Source organism: Fragaria vesca, unplaced genomic scaffold (genome assembly GCF_000184155.1).
Source record: "Fragaria vesca subsp. vesca unplaced genomic scaffold, FraVesHawaii_1.0 scf0513155, whole genome shotgun sequence".
NCBI classification, from domain to species: domain Eukaryota; kingdom Viridiplantae; phylum Streptophyta; class Magnoliopsida; order Rosales; family Rosaceae; genus Fragaria; species Fragaria vesca.
This window is the reverse complement of record NW_004443447.1, coordinates 465,553-485,462: the sequence shown is the minus strand read 5'-3', so window position 1 is coordinate 485,462 and position 19,910 is coordinate 465,553. Positions and strand designations below refer to the sequence as shown.

General features: G+C 45.0%; 1 protein-coding gene across 1 annotated transcript; it reads left to right on the top strand.

The window, feature by feature from the left end:
• Positions 1–12,654: 12,654 nt before the first annotated feature.
• LOC101293841 lies at positions 12,655–13,953 on the top strand. Its single transcript, XM_004309913.1, has 3 exons — positions 12,655–12,773; positions 12,857–13,044; positions 13,130–13,953. Exons 1-3 carry the CDS (start codon positions 12,655–12,657, stop codon positions 13,951–13,953), a joined length of 1,131 nt encoding a protein of 376 aa, XP_004309961.1.
• Positions 13,954–19,910: the final 5,957 nt, after the last annotated feature.

Sequence of the window (19,910 nt, the reverse complement as noted above, 5' to 3'; positions counted from 1 at the left end):
CTAAAAATAAACCCACAACTAACAATCATAGGCTCAGAGCAACTCTAATCTTGAAAGAAATAAACAAAAATATACAAATAGGCAGAAGCTATAAAATGGACTATGCCTCATCTCCATGTACGTCCGATCTCAACTAAGTTATCCTGCAAATTGGGCATTTAAAACCGAAAGGCCCAGGGGAGAAGCAATTTAAAAAAAAACATTAGAGTGAGTGGACAAAAATAAAGTTTAAAAGTGTAATACCCCGAAATTTTGATATTAGTTTCTAATAGTATTTAGGAGTTTTTGAGTTAGAAGTTAGTGTGTTTTTGAGGTTCGAAGAAAGAGTGGAAGTGTTCAGACGCGTAATTTACCCGAAAGGGTTTTATGATTTTTGAAGGGTCAAGAGTTGACTTTTTAATCTGTTGGGTTTCTTGGAAAACTTCCTTCACGGAAGTTATAGAGCACGACGATACGAGTTCGTAGACATGTGGCACGCGTAAAACGGATTTCGTATATGGAAGTTATGGTCATTGGAAGTTTGTGGTTTTAAAGGAATTTAGGGTTAAATAAGAAAAGTGTTAGTTTCCCTTTCATTTTTTACCGGAACCATCTCTTTCTCCCTCCCTTCTCTCTCTCTCGAGATACCTTCGGTATCTGAGTTTTCCAGCTGACCCGACCCGAACCCGGTTGACCCGACCCGGTTTTTCCGGCCAACTCTGGCGGACTCAGACAGCGGCATCGGTTGGAAACTCTTCCTATCCTCGGCGTGATCTTCTCTGTGTAGGTGGGTGAAGACGACTCAAGCGGGTTTGAGAGAATCGAGCGTTGCAGCGGAGGTTGGCGGACCCGACTTCGACCCGAGGGTGTTCCGGCCGTGTGCGGCGGCGACGCAGCTTGGAACCAGTCGGGATAGATGCTCCTTGGCGTCCTGGTTCGTTTGCTGGTGGTTTTCTAGCGCGGCTCACGGTGTGGAGTTGCGATGAAGGATTTCCAACCTTCCGGCCAGTTTTCTGACGTGCTCCGACCGATTGGGCGAGTACTCCAGGTATGAAAGATGTTTGGTTTCACTTGTTTGTCGTTTTGGGTTGCTTGGAGAGTTAATAGAATGAGTTTGGGGTGGCGCGTGGGACCCACGCGCAGTCGCCTTTGGCGGCGCGTGGAAGCGCGTCCGGGCAATGTGAATGGGTTAGTTTTTGTGTTAGCTAGTATGTGTTGCTGTGAGTGATTGCTTTTCGGATTAGATTCGGTTTTCCCTTAATTAATCTTTTGGAAATTAAGGAGATTGTTGTTGTAGATATGACATGGTGTGTGTCAACTTTTCTATGATCTTGAGAGGCTTCGGGGAAAGCTTGTTCTCAAGAGACAAGTCTTTGGGTTAATTGAGGTCAAGGTCCAAGAGTGAAATGTCATAGTCGCAACTAGTAAGTGATAATCACTTGTTTTGTTGGTCACTAAGTTGATTTGTGCTATCTAGGTGTTGGACAAGTTGGTGTTGTGCTTGTTCTTGAGTTTCTTTTGTGAAGACGCAGCGGGATCTTTAGGTGAGTAACATCTCACCAAGGTCCACTTTCGGACCAATTATTTTATAATAATTATGATGTTGATTTTGAAGATGATTATGATGATGATTGTGATGTTAATGATAATGATGATTATTGTTATGATGATGTTGAGGTTAATGATAATGATGAAATGTTGATGATATGATGATTATGATGCAATTTTTATATTGTGAGTAAATCTCCGAGTTTATTTTTATAATTTTATTATTATTAATAGTGAAGTTGTCCTTGAAGGAAAATGACTTTTTTTTAAAAAATAAATGAGCTTGATCGTCAACGGCTCATGGTAAGTGAAAACAAGTTTTCTGTTAAAAATAAATCTTTCAAAAAGACTTTCAATCATGTGATATGGTGATGTTGAAATATGGTTGTTGATAGATTATTCTAGTGGGAATATCTATGTCTTTGTTTATATAAATATATCTAGGTGGGAAAGATATAATTTATGAAGTGCTCTTGTGTTGTTGTTGATGATATTTTTATATTTTGAATTGTTGTTTAAATAGTCAAACCGGGTTCCTAGCCTTTAATCGGGTGATAGGTTACGGTTATGATTATATTTATTATTTTGTGATTTGATAAGTGTTATGATGGAAGAGTATTGAAATGTGTGCCTTAGTGGTGATTATTAGATTAGGAGCCTTCGTGGTGGACCGGGAACCAAGCCTTGGCCGGGTGATTGGTTACGGTCAGTATAGAGCTCTAGTCTGTCAGTCGGTATTTCATGGGGGATGACTAAGTGTTGACGAATCCATGAGTACGCATTTGTTTGGTTACTTATGGGGGATGACTAAGTGTTGGCGAACTCATAAGTAAGAATAGAGAAATGTTTGCGTGATGTTCTTATATGTTGTTTAAATTTCTTGCTTTAAGTATCTCCTGAACTATGCTTATCCGCAGAAGATTCTTAAATCTTAATTGTGTGATTTTAATAGAATTCTTGAACTATGTTTATTTATAGGATTCATTTATGATTTTGAATGATTTTAAATTATTGTGTTTTCTTAATTGTTTCTTTTGAATTCTCTTGCTTTTTGGCGATTCCTGAACTAAGTTGCTAATTGCAGGAATTACCAGTTGTAATTATATGTGATGTTGGGTTATTATTTTGGGAGTTACTCATACGAGCTTTTTAGCTTACCGGGTTTGTTGTTTACAACCCGGTGCACCAATTCATGCCTACAGGTGATGATCAGAAGGTTTGAGGCCGTGGCCTAGTAGTTGGGTTTTTGACGATATACATTTATTTGTATTTTATGGTAGTTGTTTTTGAGCTCATGTGAGCGAAGTAGTTTATTACTAGACTTTTGGAAGTTGATGTAATTAAGGAGATTAAATGTTTAACTCGATTGATGAGTTTATCGACATTTACATTTCCAGTGTTTGTTTTTAGTTGTGGAATTTGTTGAGCAGGTTATGGGATATTTAGAATTTGAGTTTTATTATGCCCAAATTTTTGAAATTTATCCTTCAAAAATTGGGGTGTGACAAAAAGAGACAAGTCTTTATGCTTTCCCAAATTTATCTATTCAGGAAAACTGCGCTGCATACAATAAATAATAAAACTCATAACTCAGAAAATTGGCAAAATCTGAAATACGCGACTAGCCCCGCTAGTCTCCATACTTTAAAATATCGAGCCTCTCAAGCTCTAATAAAAATAAGTATGTATTTACATACGTCCATACTCCCTATATAAATTTTATGGATTTAAAGAAATTTATATAGGGCTATTATGCTCGCGTCTAATGCTCACATCACACCATAATGCGGTTATTCGCTGCGCCATTAAGGTGGACAGATGGGTGTATATATATGTGCCCATACCCCCTATATGAATTAAAACACTCATATAGGGCTATTACGCTTGCGTCTCACGCTCACGTCACACTATAATGCGGTTAATCGCTATGCCATTTTGGCGGGCAGGCATGTATGGCTAGTTAACATTTATATACATACTTTCCTCATAAATATAAATATATAACTTCCCAATATAAAGCCCGGAATACTCCTCGAGCGTTGCCCCCAAACATCCAAATCATCGAACCAACGAATAAGCTTAATGGCTCTCAGCCGAATATGCTGCCTTGCCAGAAGCCCTCGCCGGATTCCGGCCACTTACCGGAATTTCTGCCGGATTTCGGCCACTTGCCGAAATTTTCTGCCGGATTCCGGCCACTTGCCGGAATTTCGCCATAGCTTCCCCGTATACACAAAACTCCAAGTTATCGACATAAAGCAAAAACCAAAACACTGAATCTGTCACATCCTGGTTCTTAAGTTAATTTACGGTTATTAACTTTTAGGTTACTTTGACCTTTTACTGAGTTGAGTAACCGTTTACTGTTAAAGGACCCTGGAGTTGACTTTTTGTAGGAAAAGTATTTTGGGAAAATTTCTTAAAGGAAGTTGTAGAGGACGTTAATACGAATCCGTGGACATGCTATACGTTAAAATCAGAGTTCGTATGTGAAAGTTATGGTGTAAAATGTAAAGTTACTATTTTCGGTTGGGGGTATAAAAAGGGAAACTTACCATTTGAGATAAGGTAGAAATCAGAAACTTACCATTTTCTCTCTCTCTCTCTCATCTCCCGCGCCTCTCCTCCGACCGGCCACTTCCCCACCTCCGTTCGCCGTCGTCTGGCCGAGTTAGGTGGCGTGTTTGGTATCGATTTGAAGGTTGGAGTATCCTCTACAAGTCTAGGTAGGTGGCAGCCCGTGTTGCGCCGTCGTGAAGGAGCAGTTTTGCCGTGAAGTTGCGGCTGTGTCGCAGAGGTGTTTTCGCTGGACACTCCCTTTTCTGGCCACCATAGCTGGAGCTACTAGTATTATTTGGAAGCTCTCCTCTTGTGCGGCAAACCCTTAAAAGGATTCAACCTAACTCGAGCTAGGTAAGAAGAATCGAAGGTTTGAAATTCTAGAGTTTGAAATTGGGATTTTTAATGTTTGGCTTCGATTACCCTATTTAGGCTTGAAATTAGACTTTGTGCTAGTTATGAAAGTTGTTTAGAATATTGAGAGGATGATTGTGTCAAAATTTGGTAGCCATTGGAGGTGGTCGGAGTTGGGTGGCCGGCCACCGCTGCCGATGGAGCAGACGGCGGTGCCGCCTCTTTTGGGTAGTTTTTTGTGTTATTTAATTTGGTTATGATGAGAGGAGTCCAATGGTGTGAAGTTTGAGAATTATGGTGAAGTCTAGAATATGTTTGGGATTATTCGAAGTTGGGTTTACCGGTGTGTTTCTCGGGAAGATTCTACCATTGGATTTCCCTTATTTCTGTTTTAGAAGGTTGAAATAAATGAAATGAGGTTATGGGTGGAGTTTGGCATGAATCCGATAAGATTAACTTTAGTAAAAGTAGTGGGTTAAGCGGAAGAGATTTGGGTGTTTATATTTAAGTATTTATTTTTCGGAATTGAAGTTTGGTCCTAAACATTTTTATTGTGCCAGGATACGAGGGGGATCTCACTTGAGTGGCGATTCAGATATCGTCGGGCTTATGCCTAAATTTGTGAGTGGACACTTTGGTTTTTAATAAATATGCATGCAAGATTTTATAATTTTTTACTTTATTTTCCGAGTTTATATTATAATTTCGGATTATGATATAGTTTTGAAATATATTTGTCAAGACCCACCCCAAATTTCATCCTGAAACCCGAAGTAAGTCTTGCAAGGACCATCTCCAAGGAAAATTTACCAAAAAATTCGGCATAACCTCCTTTGAAAATGGACAACCCTAACCTGAAAAATTCAAACCACACTCCTATAACGACACGTCCAACCTCAACCCCTAGAGCCACCCGCTCCCCACAATACAACCACCACAACAATACAATAAAATCATCTTCTAATCCATCACATAAATATCCAATTAGAAAAATAACAAAGTTCAACCTTCAAATATTCCAAATTAAAAATCCAAGACTTAGCACACAACCGAGCTAATATACATTATCCTCAAGGGTAATCAGAGCTACTAATACTAGCGGAAGCAAGAAAATACACTGGTAGGTTAAGCAGGTAACCTACTGGTGAAAAGTGGTGGAAAAGTGGGTAACTACGCCTCGCCTTCTACTAGTGCCAACCCGAACTCTGCAGACTGGGCATTTTAAAACGAAGGGCCCAAGGGAAAACATTTAATAACGTTAGAGTGAGTGGACAAAAATAAATTTAACTAAAAGAATAAATAAAATATTTATGCTTTCCCAATTCAATTTCCAAGGAAAAAAATACGAATGCATGCCTCTAGTGATAAAATTTTCATCTCTTAAATATCGAGCTTCCCAAGCTCTAAAATATATATATATATATATATGTATTTACACATGTCCATTCTCCCTATATAATTTTATGAAATTATATAGGGCTACTACGCTCACGTCCAACGCTCACGTCACGCCTTAATGCGATGATACACTACGCCATTAAGGTTGACAGACGGGTGTATAATATGTGCCCATACCCCCATTAAGAATTAAACGCTCATATAGGGCTACTACGCTACGCTCACGTCCAACGCTTATGTCACACCATAATGCGGCTATATGCTACGCCATTAAGGTGGACAGACACATATGGCTAGCTAGCATTTATATACATACTCTCCTCATAAATACATATTTATATTCACCGAAAATCCCATTTTCGGTAACTCTCCAAGAGAAATAAAATCGTCACAGTTAAAATGAGGTCAAATGCTCCAACCAAATTTATTGTTCATCCATGAACCATAGCATGCATATTATTTAAAACAAAAGTCCACTCACAAATTAGGCCTAAGCCTGATGTCGATCCGAGGCCTCTTCCGCTCGAACCTCCTCACGTCCTGTTCCAAATATAATAATAAATTCTCAACTCAAATTTCAATAATTATACAAAAATACGCAAAATTAAATGTGAGCCTTGACCACGCTCATCATTGCCTAACTTCAATATTCCTAATTCGATTCGGTCCACACTTCAACACCAAAACCAGCAGCCTTAAATACACCCTTCTACAAATTAAACAACATTAATCAAATAGTCGGATTCTACCCTAATAATCTGCCAAAATTACCAAACTTTAAAAATTCCCAAACCTATCTAAAACTCCTCCAAAAATTTCAAAATTCACATCAATAACTCCCCTTAATATAACCAATTTAAAGCCATGAAAAACCCCTAAACAGCGGCGGCCGGAGGCCGACTCAGGCGACCTCCAATGCCTACCAAATTTTTACATCATCTTCCTCTCAACACCCTCTACAACTTTTCTAACTAGCACAAACACCAATTTCAAGCCTAACTATGCCAATCGAACGAAAACATAACAAAAAACCCTAGAACTTCCACTCTCACCGGTTCTTCTCACCTGAAGCAAACTAGACCTTCTAGGGCAAGGCAACTAGGTTGGAGACCTTCAAAACCATATAAGGCTTGCCCGGATTGGTGGCCGGAGGAGGAAGTTCCGGCGACAGAGAGCTTTGGACAGTCGGAGGTTCCAGGCGGAGAATCTCCCTCACGGCGGTGCTAGGGAAGCTCTCACCGGTCTAGAAAGGAAGCTAGGTCGAGGGCCGACCGATCAGGACCAGAGCGGCGGTCTAAGGCAGGCGGACGACGGCGGGCTGATGGCCGGAAATTCTGGCAAGGGGAGGGGCTCGGGGAGCGGGAGAGAAGAGAGAGAGAGAGAGAGAGTGAGTGTGTGGGTGTTGGGCTTCTCCCACACCCGGTCCAACTTAAAACCCACTCTACAACAAACCCAACTCCAAAAATAAAACACCCGAAAATAATACCCTAATAAAAATTACCTTTTGCTAGCTAAAATTTCCCATTTTTATCGTCGTCACATTTTTCTCCTACGAATAATCCTCCGAAATAAACGTACCTCAAAACTCCTCTAGGGACCATTTAAACTAAAAACTCACGACGAAGAAGGTAAAATTCTTATTAAAACCAAGCTAGTAAATGAGGTAAAAATTTAAGGGTCGGAATGTGACAATATTTGAGTTGGATACATTGTTTAATTGTTAGTTATGATTTATGGATTTGAGCTCGGATTATTAATTTGGCATTTGAGTTTGGAAATTCCTTACGAATTCCAGATTTCACTATGATTGTTTAAATGGTGGACTTTGAGATTTATAAAAGATTTCTGAAAATGGGATTTTCCGTAATTCTCCTTTTATAACTTTGTCGTTTATTTGTGGATTATCGATCTTGGCATTGAGAGTATTTTTAGCGAGAATTTTCGGATTGAGAAATTATTTACAATTTATACTTGTTAATTAAATCTCGCTTATAATTATGGATTTGATAATATTACACGTCATCGAGTTTATTTTAAAATTTCTTATGATAATTTCCAAGTACGGTTGGAAACCGTACCATTCGCATGATCTTGGAGAAGTTTTATGGATTTAAGTGATTTCGTATATTTTTAATCACCATGTTATAGGGTCGCTTTTATTCATTACTAGCTAGCTTTATTAGCCGTCTTCACCATAGGTGAGTCGAGCGCTTAACGTGGGACGCTATTATAGCCTAGGAGGCACCGATCTGATATTATTATTTATTGCTAGCTACCCTTATTAGCGGTCATCATCATAGGTGAGTCGAGCGCTTAGTGTGGGACGCTACTATAGCCTGGGAGGCACCGACCCGAGTCTTGGAGGCTCCTTTTACATGGTGATATCTCTTCCCCTCGTTTTATTTTTCTCAGTTATGTAATTGATTAACCAGCAGGGCTGGTTTGTCTCTGTTTTCGAGATTTTTGTATTTAATTAACCAGCGGGGCTGGTTTGTCTATTTTTATGGAATTTTGGATTTAAAGTTATTTGGATTATCAAAATTGCGTGCAATTAAGTTTTAAAAGTTGAAACGTGGGAAAATATATAAATTATGTATTTGTTAAATTATTTAATTTATTTTTGTCCACTCACTCTAACTTTTTCAAATTACTTTCCCTTGGGCCCTTTAGTTTTAAATGCCCAGTTTGCAGGCTAAGTTTAATTGAGGTCGAGCGTACATGAAGTCGAGCGTACATGAAGTCGAGCGCATAGTCAGAGGCTGCTTCCACTTAATCTTTATTCATTGTTTTTCTTTCATTATAGATATGCTCTAATAACCCAGTGAGTAAATTATTGAATGTCTTTGTTGTTAGTTGGGGAATTCTTTTAGAGGAGTAATTGATATTTTGGGAGATGTGATGAACTTGGGGAGCAGAATGGCTCTAGGAGTTGAGGATGGATGATTTATAATAGAAGTGTTTATCTGGAATTTTTTCAGGTAAGGGTTGTCCATTTTCAAGGTAGATTATGCCGAATTTTCGGTAAATTTTCTTTGGAGGTGGACCCCGTAGGATTTACTTTGGGTTTCAAGGTGAAATTCAGGGTGGGTCCTGACAAAATCAGTCACCAAACTCCAAAACACCAATTAATCACTCGATAGCCAACAACACAGAAATACAGTAGCATCACACACCAAGTGGAATCGAGATTACCTTATGTTTGAGCAAATCGAGCACTAGGGCTTCTCCTCCTTACAGAAAACGACCAATCAACCCTCTGTCAGATCCCCACTGTGCAGCCTCAACTCCAAAATCGACATACAAGCTAAATAATCATTAATCAACAACTATTTGTCACCAAAAGTAGCAATCCAATAGCCAAAATGCAAAACTCACCTTTAATCTGCCCCAAAGCTTCTCAGGCAGTTGTATCTATTTTCAAATCCTCCTCAAAACACGTATGGGTTCTAATCACCGCTGCTAGGCTTGCCGAAGCTTGAAGAAGACGTCAGGAACCTCAAGAACACACATCGCCGAAAACCTCAACAAAACCCATATAATTTCAGAAAAGGGGTTTTCGAAGTAGGGCTTGATTATAAGGATCAAGGACATGGAATTGAAGAAGAAGGAAGAAAGAGAAGAAACCGTACTCACTGGAATCGCCATCGCTGCCCAAGCTCGCCGGAAATCGGCAAACACCACCGCACTTCCTCGGCATCGATCTCTCTCTTGAATGGGTGGATGTGCGAATAGAGAATTAGGTTTTGTAGAAGGGGAAGAGAGGATCATTTTGGTGTGGTCTTGCCACCTGAGGTGGTCAGAATCGGTGACGACGCGCCGGAGACGGTGGGGGAAGTCTGGGCTTGGGTCAAACCGAGCGTGGGCTTTTTCCTGAAGTCAACCCATCACATTTCCTTATATACCCAAACCAATGGCTAAGATCAAAACCCTACTTGATCAGACGGCCCAGATTAAATGTTATATCCTAATTCAGAAAATTAATTTCTTTTACCCATTTTCGATAAATCATAGAAAATAGCTCAATGCTCCAAAAATAATCTGAAGACATCGATGAACTTGCGTCGACGAGTACTACGACATCAAGACCTTAGCAGAGGAATTTGATGTTTCAAGAAAAACTCAAAAATAAACTTAAACGCTAAGTTTCTAAGTTACCGAGCACGGTTAAATTCCTCAGTAACTTGTAGACCCAGTAAATAGGTAAAATTGGGTACGGGGCATTACAGAAAACATAAGAAACCACATAAGAAAGTATACAAAATCCTAATTGGTCACATTCTGAAGGTTGATTAAAATTTCCTAATTGTAAGCTTCAATCTCATTAACACTCATCACACAGGGAATGCAAAGATAGCTATATTAGACTAGGTTACATCCAATTAGCAAGATTTTATAGTGAAACAAAATGATGGTGTTGATAATGTAGAAACTATGGCATTTTTGCTACTTCAGTCATTAACAGGGAAAAACACACGTGTATATTTCATAAATTTGATCTGCTAATTAATTCTTTCAACAAAATTTCACAATTAGAAGTTTCTTCTTATTGCATCTGTTAATACATAACCAAAACACTTGGCCATGCCGAGAACGCAGTGTCAATACCCACTCGCCGGAAGCCATTCCGGCCAAGCCATCACCGGCAAGCCTTCTATAGATAACCAAAGAGTGAAAGCATAGCAGCAACATGCATGCCAAAACCACTCTGCAACGGCTAAACACCCCTGAAAGGGAATAGACTGAACAATATCGCTGAACAGTCCCACATCAGGAACTAACGACAAAACCCCCAATACCAGCCTATAAAACAGGCACAAATCCCCAGAAAAGGTAAGTTCTACTACTCCTCCCATACTCCCGTACTATACAAGTAGCAATCAAACGCTGACTTAAGCATCGGAGAGTCAAAGTCTGGTCCGCCTCAGTCCCGACTCCTGACGCATTGTTGCTTATGCAGTTACAAGACCCGGAGCGAAGGATTCGACCTTTCGTCCCGTGTTCACGGAAGAGGTAGAAACAATTGGCGCTTGAAGGAGGGCCCTCTCTTGTGGAACTCCCATTTAACTTTTTAACAGGATGGTAGAAATTACGGATGACCCAAACGAACCCGGGACGCAGATAGAAAAAGAAATTTTCCAATCTGGAGACACATCCCATAACCAAACTACTGCTACCGCGACCCCATTAACCACCCCGATGCCACCACGGCCTTGAAATTTTGAAAAAAAACTTCCATGCGTTCCGAGAGCAAGCAGCTAAGGAAAAAGCGGAAGCTGGAGCGTATCGGGTTTGTATCGCTGAGCTCGAAAAGGAACAATTCCTACTCTACGCCACTTTAGATCACCGGAACAACTATAATGAAAGTCTAGATCGGGCAGCAAGGGTCACTCCCACCCTAGACGCCACCTTGACATCTCTTTTTCCTAATCAAGGACAAAGTAGTTCCGTGATCCCGGGAGGCCCCAACCAGATTATCTATGTCACTCATCCGCTCACCCACCCATCCTTTCCACTCCCAGCCCCACAACCATCCACAATCAGTAACGAATCCATTCCCCTGCTAAACCAGCCTGAGCCATCTGATCCACCCCTCCCTAATCTCAACTTTGCTAACACTGCTACCCCGCCTCTCGACATGCAAACTCGACTTCTCCTCCAGCTCAGCAATTCTGTCACTCAATTGGCCTCTCGAATTGAAGGTGTTGAGAGTCGCGGGAGCCAACGACCTCTATTCTCGGGATATGGCCACCGCTCAAGCCCCTTTACGCCACGGGTGCAAATGGAAAAGAGGCCACCCCAGGCCAAGCCTTTCAAAGTGGACAAGTATAAGGGCGTCGGAGACCCTCATCTTCACCTTGAAACATTCCTCTCGTTATGCAGTTCCACTCAGTACACAGATGCTATGGCCTGTCATGCTTTCCAAGAGACCCTCTCCGATGAAGCGCTTAGTTGGTTCCTTAACTTGCCTCCCAACTCCATTGACAATTTCGACCAGCTCTCGGAACGCTTCCTCAACCGCTTCATACTCCATGCCAGCATCTACCGCAGTGTGGATGCCTTGTTCCACATCAAGCAAAAAGAGGGTGAAGGACTCCATGAGTTACTGTCTCGGTGGCAATCAGCCACGGCACGCTGTCACAACTTGGAACCCCGAGTCGTTGAGCAAGCTTTTCGCCAAGCTTTGCTTCCCGGCAGCTTCCTAATGGAGATTAACAGGAACCCCTCCAGGGTCATACGATGCCTTGATGGACCTTGCTGTCTGTTGGGCACGCGCCGAGTGTGCCACCTTTGGACATTCTAACCCAACTACCACATTAGCACTCCTAGCCCCACCCCCTAAGCAGCAATCCCAGCAAAAGTATGACCATTATGACCGAGGGCAAGACAAAAGCAAGCAGCATAGCAGCTCCCGTGACAACAACCAGGGGCGCAGTTCATACCGTCGCCACAATGGACAGCGGGGACGGGACCATCCTTATCGGTCCCGATAGCAGAGCCCCCAACAGTAGCAACGTCGCTTCCCACCACCTCGTTACGAGGTCCATACAACCCTAACCACTACATATGAGGATATATGGGCTAGGCACAAAGATCTCATTCCCCCGCCACCTAAGAGCAAATATCTCAAAAATCCCCGGCACACAACAGGGAACAAATATTGTGCTTATCATGATGACAACAGCCACGCCACTGAGATGTGCCATGGCCTCCGCAATGCCATAGAGCACTTGATTCGTAATGGCCAACTCCATTAGTACTGCACTCCCGCCACGGGAGCCAACACCATTGAGGTTCATGGTCAGATCTTAACCATACATGGTGGCGCCTCGTGACTCCCTCCTTGTCAGCCTTCGGCAAAATGGCAATGCACGAGCCACTTGGAGATTCTTGAACTGCAAAGAGGTGTCACCACCACCCCATCAACATGGGACCAGGTGTCATTTTACAAGAGGGAAGATACGATCAGTTGCCATCACAATGAACCCTTCATAATCAATGTCCAAGTGGATCACTACAGGTGTCATAGGGCCCTCGTGGACACAGGAGCTGCGGTCATTGTGATGTTTGCTGATTGTTATAGAGGACTCCGGCGTGACCGAGCTAAGTTATATAACAATCGTGATCCCCTCGTCAGCTTCTCGGGAGAGATTGTGCAACCCTTAGGCTCAGACTGCTTGACAGTGTCAGTAGGGACCAGCCCCTGCCGTGCTTCCATCACAACACGTTTTCTCATAGTTGATTACTCCTCATCCTACAACCTTATTCTGGGGGCAACAATGTTTCATTGCAGGTCACATGCTACTTATGAAAGTGCCCACTCCAGGAGGCATACTCACAATCCAAGGGGATAGAGCCGCCATTGACCATTGTCATCTTAATGCCATCCAACAGGGACGTGGTGCCTATGAGATGTTGCCACTTAGCCCCTCGAAACCCATTGATGACCTTAGGGATGACCCTGAAGGGAAAGACAAGAAGCAAGCCCCGAGACCTAACCCAGCAGAGGACACAGAATGGGTATCCCTGTCGCCCAGTGCTCCCGAGAGGAAGGTCCGCATTGGCACGAGCCTTAACCCGGAACTCCGCCACAAGCTCATTGCCTTCCTCCAAGATAAGCAAACAGTCTTGGCATGGTCCTATGCTGACATGCCAGGCATCTCCCCTGATGTCATCACACACAAACTTAATATTCTTAAAGACCATCCCCATGTCAAGCAAAAACGGTGTGCCTTTAACCCGGAGAAGTATCGCGCCATCCAGGCCGAGGTCCAGCGGTTAAAAGAAATCAAGTTCATACGTGAGGTCTCGTACCTGACATGGGTTTCCAATGTGGTCATGGTCCCCAAGCCTAATGGCAAGTTGCGAATGTGTGTTGACTACACTAACCTCAACAAAGCCTACCCTATGGACAGCTTCCCTTTGCCACGAATTGACCAGCTGGTTGATTCCACAGCCGGTTTCAAAATGCTCAGCTTTCTGGATGCCTACTCGGGATATAACCAAATCAAAATGCACCCCACAGATCAAGAGCACACCACTTTTGTCACAGACAAAGGACTGTATTGTTACGAGGTCATGCCCTTTGGCCTCAAGAATGCAGGAGCAACTTATTAGAGGTTGGTCAATGCCATGTTTGAAGAAGAAATTGGGGAGGTCATGGAAGTCTACATGGATGACATGCTGGTCAAAAGCAAGGCAGCTGACGACCACATTGCCAACCTAGGTGTTTCTACCTCTTCCGAGAACACGGGAAGAGAGGTCTAATCCTTGGTTCCGAATCCTGTAACTGCACAAGCAGCAACACGTCAAGAGTCGGGACTGGGGTGGCCCAGTCTTCGACTCTCCAATGCTTAAGTCAGCATTCGATTGCTACTTGTATAGTACAGGAGTATGGGAGGAATAGTGGAACTTACCTTTTCTGGGAGTTCGTGCCTGTTTTATAGGCTTGTGTTGGGGGTTTTGTGATTAGTCTCCGATGTGGGACTGTTCTGTGGTACTGTTTAGTCTCTTCCCTTTCAGGGGGGTTTAGCTATTGTAGAGTAGGCTTGGCATGCATGTTGCTGCTATGCTCCCACTCTTTGGGCGACCGTGGCAGGCTTGCCGATGATGGCTTGGCCGGAATGGTTTCCGGCGAGTGGGTAATGACATTGCATTCTCGGCGTGGCCAAGTGTTTTAGCTATGTATTAACAAGTCCCTAAGTCCCCAGTCCGAGAGAGCTCTTGGATGGGGAATTATTCCCAAGTTATGCCGAGAATGTGTCTTACCCGGGAGTTGGAGGCATGGTGCCGAGTCCCCAAATCCCCACGCGAGGGTCGCGAGGTGGCTGGGGTTACGTTTCGAGATTGTCTTACCCTGGAGCTGGGGGCATGGTACCGAGTCCCCAAGTCGCCACGCGAGGGTCGCGAGGTGGCGGGGGTTACATTCCGAGATTGTCTTACCCGGGAGCTGGGGGCATGGTCCCGAGTCCCCAAGTCGCCACGCGAGGGTCGCTAGGTGGCTGGGGTTACGTTCCGAGAACTCGGTACGAACCTCTGCGTCATATCCCGTGTGTGTCATAAATGGCCAGTTTATGAGGGACACGCGGTCATTTATGGGGAGTTTTAAGGTCGTAACGGTTTCGTTGGTTTGTGTGTTGTGTTTTTTTTTTTTGTAACGTGCACGTAATTAACGCGCGTGCGTGGGATCGTGGGGCGCGTCTTTAATGTGCCCTCTGATCGTGGTTGACGTGGCTATGCCCTGACCGTTGAGAGGGAGAGGATTTGGACGGTTAAGGTCCCCTTAAATGCTCTATAAATAGTCCTGGGAAACAGAAGGAGGGAGTTTGCATTTCGAAAACAGAGGAATTAGGGCTGAATAGTGGGTTGCTCGATATGTGAAGAGGGGCTGTGACGAACTGTGAATCGAACCTGGGGAACGTCCAATTTCATCCTCGATCGATTGGGTGTGAGCTCTCGGCTGGTTGCAACCAGCTTCATTGCCACTACACAGATCCAATTTTCCCAAGTATGAACTTGTCAATTCCCGTTCTGGGTTCTGTTTTTGTTTTATTTTGAGTCAATAGGGACAGTGTGTGTGGGTTTTGCTTCAGTGGTTACTGTGCTAAGCTAGATTAGAGGATTGAGTGGCTTGCTATCGGGTTAGCTAGTGTTAAGGTAGCGAGAGTCTGACATGTGAGGATGTAGGGTATGACAGATCCGGTGTGGGTGTCCAGCGAGGAGATTGTGGTTGTCTCTAGCTTGACTGATCCTGATTTCGACACCTTGCACCGGTTGGAGTAGAAAGTAGATTACCTTATGGCGGAGGTTGCGCTTGACTTAGGGGAAGGCATTCCTGTTACGGATGCAGGGTCTCATGTATCCTCGTCTGACCCTCTCTTGCAGGAGGTAGAAGAGTTTAGCATGACGAGGTCTCGGGAAGACGATGACTCGTTCTGGGATCCTCTTGGCGAGAGTATGATGTCGTCAGAATTGAAGGCGCTCAGGGAGAATTGGAGTATCCCCGAGGAGGTCTTGTTACGGCCTCTAGGGAGGGGTGTTAATTTCTGGGACCCCCTAGACAACTTTACCCTGGTATACGAGTACCAGTTGAAATGCGGGTTGATGTTCCCGTTACCTGTCTTTCTGCAGTACACCTTGGCGTGTCTGCATGTCGCCCCGGGGCAAGTTACCCCAAACATGTTGCGACAAATATTAGGAACAGGGGTGCTTTTTCGTTTGCTGGGGCAAGAGTTCTCCAACTGTGAGGAGTTCAACGCCTGTTGACATATGGCGTACTGTGCGAAGAAGGGCAGCCAGGGTTGCATGACGTTGAAGTCTCGGGGGAAGTTCAAGATCCTAGTAGAGGAATTGCCTACTACGAGCGAGGGTTGGCGACGGAAGTGTTTCCTTGTCGGGGGGCAGTGGCAGGAGTGGCATGGACACCCGTTCCGAGTACCCGGGGCGTTCCAAAAAATAGGTATCATGTTTTTGTGTCTCATGTTTTCTTTTTGTTTGTACTGTTCTGCCCTTGCTGACTGCTCACTTTGTGTAGTGCCCCAAGAATATAGATTAACCGAGCTAATGGAGCGTCGGATACGCCGGGTGCTGTGGGCATTCGAGTGTAGGACTTCATACCGGATATGCCGCCTTGGCGTGTACAGTTATTTCAGTTACTTCCGGGTCTGTATTTTGCTTTTTGAGCTGTTTGTATAGATTTGCATTTTTTGCCTGTGTTGTGATCTTTATTTTGTTTGATGCAGTGACGATGACTCGGGATGCTGGGTCGCGAAAGAAGGAAGGGCCTTATGACAAGGTCTCTGACCAGGATGTTCTGGATGGGTTGCTGGCAGAGGATGCGCACGCCAAGCGGTTTGATGTCGACCTGGAGACTGGGGAAGGGAAGGAGGTGGAGTTTGGCGAGGGTGAGGATGATTTTGTGAGGTTGAATTTGGTGGATGACGACTATGCTTACATGCCTCCCTTGGTGGCGGAAGTAATGGGCTTAGGCGACCAAAGGTGAGCGACGAGGGCGTAGAAGTCGGGGGTGGTGATCGAGGGGGGGAGGAAGAACAGGTTCCGGTGGGGGAAGAGCATGTCCCGGAGCCAGTTGGGATGGAGGGTGTGTCGCTGGGAGATGTAGGGGAAGGCCAGACTGGTGGCGAGGATCTCGTGACAGAGGAGGTGGATCCCCTTGGGCAGGAATCAGAGGAGGTCATCGTGACCAAGACTCGGAAGAGGAAGGAGAGGGTCGAGTGTTCGCGTGATGGCCAAAGAAAAAGGTCCCGGAAAGAAGGGCGTTCTGGAAGTTCCGGGAGTTTGGCTGAGATCACCCATGCACTGGAGGGGACCGGGGATGCGCAACCATACTTAGCGCAAATGGCGTATGAGATGCGGCACCGCTCCCACGACATGAATTCCCTGGAGGAGGTTGAGCCCTTAGCTGGCATTGCTCTTGCTAAGGAGAAGTTGACCCGGGTAGGCGTTCAGGGGGTGCAGTTGTGCTTTTCTCCGTTTGTTGCTTTTTTTTTTTCTTTTTTTTTCTTTTTTTTCTTTTTGTTTTTTATGTTGTTGTCTTGCCTATAGGCTACCCTTCTTATGTAAGCGGCAAGCGAGAGGGCTGTGACTCATCTGTAGGAAGATGCTGAGACCAAATGTCAGCAACTGAAGGAGGAAGAAGAGAATAACCGCGCCCTCACACGACTTTTGGAGCAAGTAGAGCAGGACGCTGTTGTGTTCCGTGACCAAGCCGCAACTGCTGGGCAAGAGGTGGCTGTGCTGAAGAAAGCCATGGAGGAGAAAGACAAGCAGGTGGAAGCTGGAGAATTGGCTGCCGCCAAGATTCCTTCCCTGGAGGCTGAGGTGGCGAAATTGAATCATGCTTTGGCAGAACAGGAAAGGGCTTGGAAGATGAAGTGTGCCAGGGCAGCCGGGGCTGGGGAGAGGGTGTTCCGCGAGAGCGACCTCTACAAGCAACAGCTGAAGAGTGTCTATAACCGGGGTCAGGATGAGCTGAGTAAAACCGGGTGCGCGGCTGGCTGGATTAACGAGGCGGCAATGCGTAAGTTTTACGCCGAGAGGGATGTTGCGAGGAAGGCTTGGGAACAGATGACTCCAGAGAAAAGGAAGCAAGCCGAGATCTCGCGGACCCTAGCGAAACAGCATGAAACTTGGCGTGCTACTTCCTCTGTTGTGCCGAAGGAAGTTTCTATTGCGGGTGTGCCTCGACCGCTTACCATGGCTGCTGCTTCTCCAAGGGTTCCACGTCCCGAGGGATCCCCTTCGACCCAGGTGGCCGTTTCTCAGGTTGTGTCACATCCCAGGACACATTCCGCCGTAACACGATATTGTCCGCTTTGGGCCCACCGGCCCTCACGGTTTTGTTTCCAGCAGCTCAGGAGCAGCTTCCCAGTAGGTCACCCATCTTGGGATTGCTCTAGCATCAACATGCTTAACCTCGGAGTACCCAACCCCTCCGAAGCCGCTGAGCCACCAAAAGGCCTCGTATTAGATTGGAGGTGGGCATGTACATATACAGCAATAACCCCTCTCCGTTTGGCCGATGTGGGATATTACAATCCACCCCCCTTGGGAGTCCGACGCCCTCGTCGGCACACTCGCACCGCACGGCAGAGTGGCTCTGATACCATTTGTCACATCCCAGGACCCATTCCGCCGTAACACGATATTGTCCGCTTTGGGCCCACCGGCCCTCACGGTTTTATTTCCAGCAGCTCAGGAGCAGCTTCCCAGTAGGTCACCCATCCTGGGATTGCTTTAGCATCAACATGCTTAACCTCGGAGTACCCAACCCCTCCGAAGCCGCTGAGCCACCAAAAGGCGTATTAGATTTGAGGTAGGCATGTACATATACAGCACATAAACCCTCTCCGTTTGGCCGATGTGAGATATTACAGGTTGCGTCTTCTGCTGTTGAGCAGCCTAACCCGCGAGTTGCTGGTCTTGCGGCGTCTCCACGGGTTGAAGTGCTAATGGCTTCCGTGTCCAAGTCCCCTGTCCCGGAAGTGCAACAGGTGAGCTCGCTGGTGCGTCCAAATGTGTCAGTGAGGCCGCCAGCTGTGGCACGCGACCGCTCTAAGCATGGTTATGGGCAGAGGGTGTCGGTAAACATCGGCCAAGGTCGCGGGCGGGGTAGTGGGTCGAAGAGTGGCGGAAGTGTGAATAAGTCAAGTGGGGCCTCTTCTGGGGAGAAATAGTTTGGATGGTGTACTTGTTGTAGTTGGTTTGTTTTTCTTTTAGTTTAACTGCTTGCTTGTCCTGGGAACAACGTTTTTTGGTGGCGTGGTTAGCCATGTTGAACAATTTTTCCATTTATGAATTGTCTGGGAGTCCAGGTTATTTATGTTAAGGAATACGTTTGCTTCTTGTGCATGTGTGGTTGTTTTGTACTGTGTTCATTTGTTGGAATGTTGAAAAAGATTGAGAAAATAGTTACTTCATATAGGCCGCTAATGGGCAAGGTGTACATTTGAAATGAACCGCTACCAGGCTAAAGTACACAATGAAGTACTAATTGCCATGTTGACGCCGGAGTGTTGAGAAGCTAAACAGGGTAGAGGTGGAGGTGGCGAGCATTCCAGGGGCGCGGTAGGACTCGGCCATCGGTGTCACAAAGGTAAAAGGTAGCTGGTCCTGAGGCGTTGACTATCTCCAATGGGCCTTCGCATTTTGCCTTGAGCCCTGTAGGGTGGGGGATAACCTCTTTCATGACCCAATCCCCTACTTTTAGATGGCGGGGGGTAACTTTTTTGTTGTAATGCTTGGCAATTTTTTGTTTGTTGTTGACATTCCTAAGATATGCTTTGTCTCGGTGCTCCTCGAGAAGGTCCATGTTGAGACGCAGTCCCAAAGCGTTTCTCTGGGGTCATATGTTGTGACACGTTCACTCGAGACCTCCATCTCTACAGGGATCACTGCCTCGGTGCCACAGGACAAGAGGTATGGGTATTCCCCTGTGGCTGCTGTTGGGGTGGTTCGAAGTGTCCAAAGGACTTTCGGGAGCTTGGCTGCCCATAACCCTTTAGCATCTTCCAGGCGTTTCTTCAGGTTTTGCTTGATGAGCTTGTTTATAGCTT

Coding starts and splice junctions, on each gene's coding strand:
- LOC101293841 (XM_004309913.1), top strand. CDS start 12,655: ATGGTGGCGCCTCGTGACTCCCTCCTTGTCAGCCTTCGGCAAAATGGC. Junction 12,774..12,856: donor CCCCATCAACATGGGACCAG/GTGTCATTTTAC, acceptor GGATCACTACAG/GTGTCATAGGGCCCTCGTGG. Junction 13,045..13,129: donor AGTAGGGACCAGCCCCTGCC/GTGCTTCCATCA, acceptor GTTTCATTGCAG/GTCACATGCTACTTATGAAA.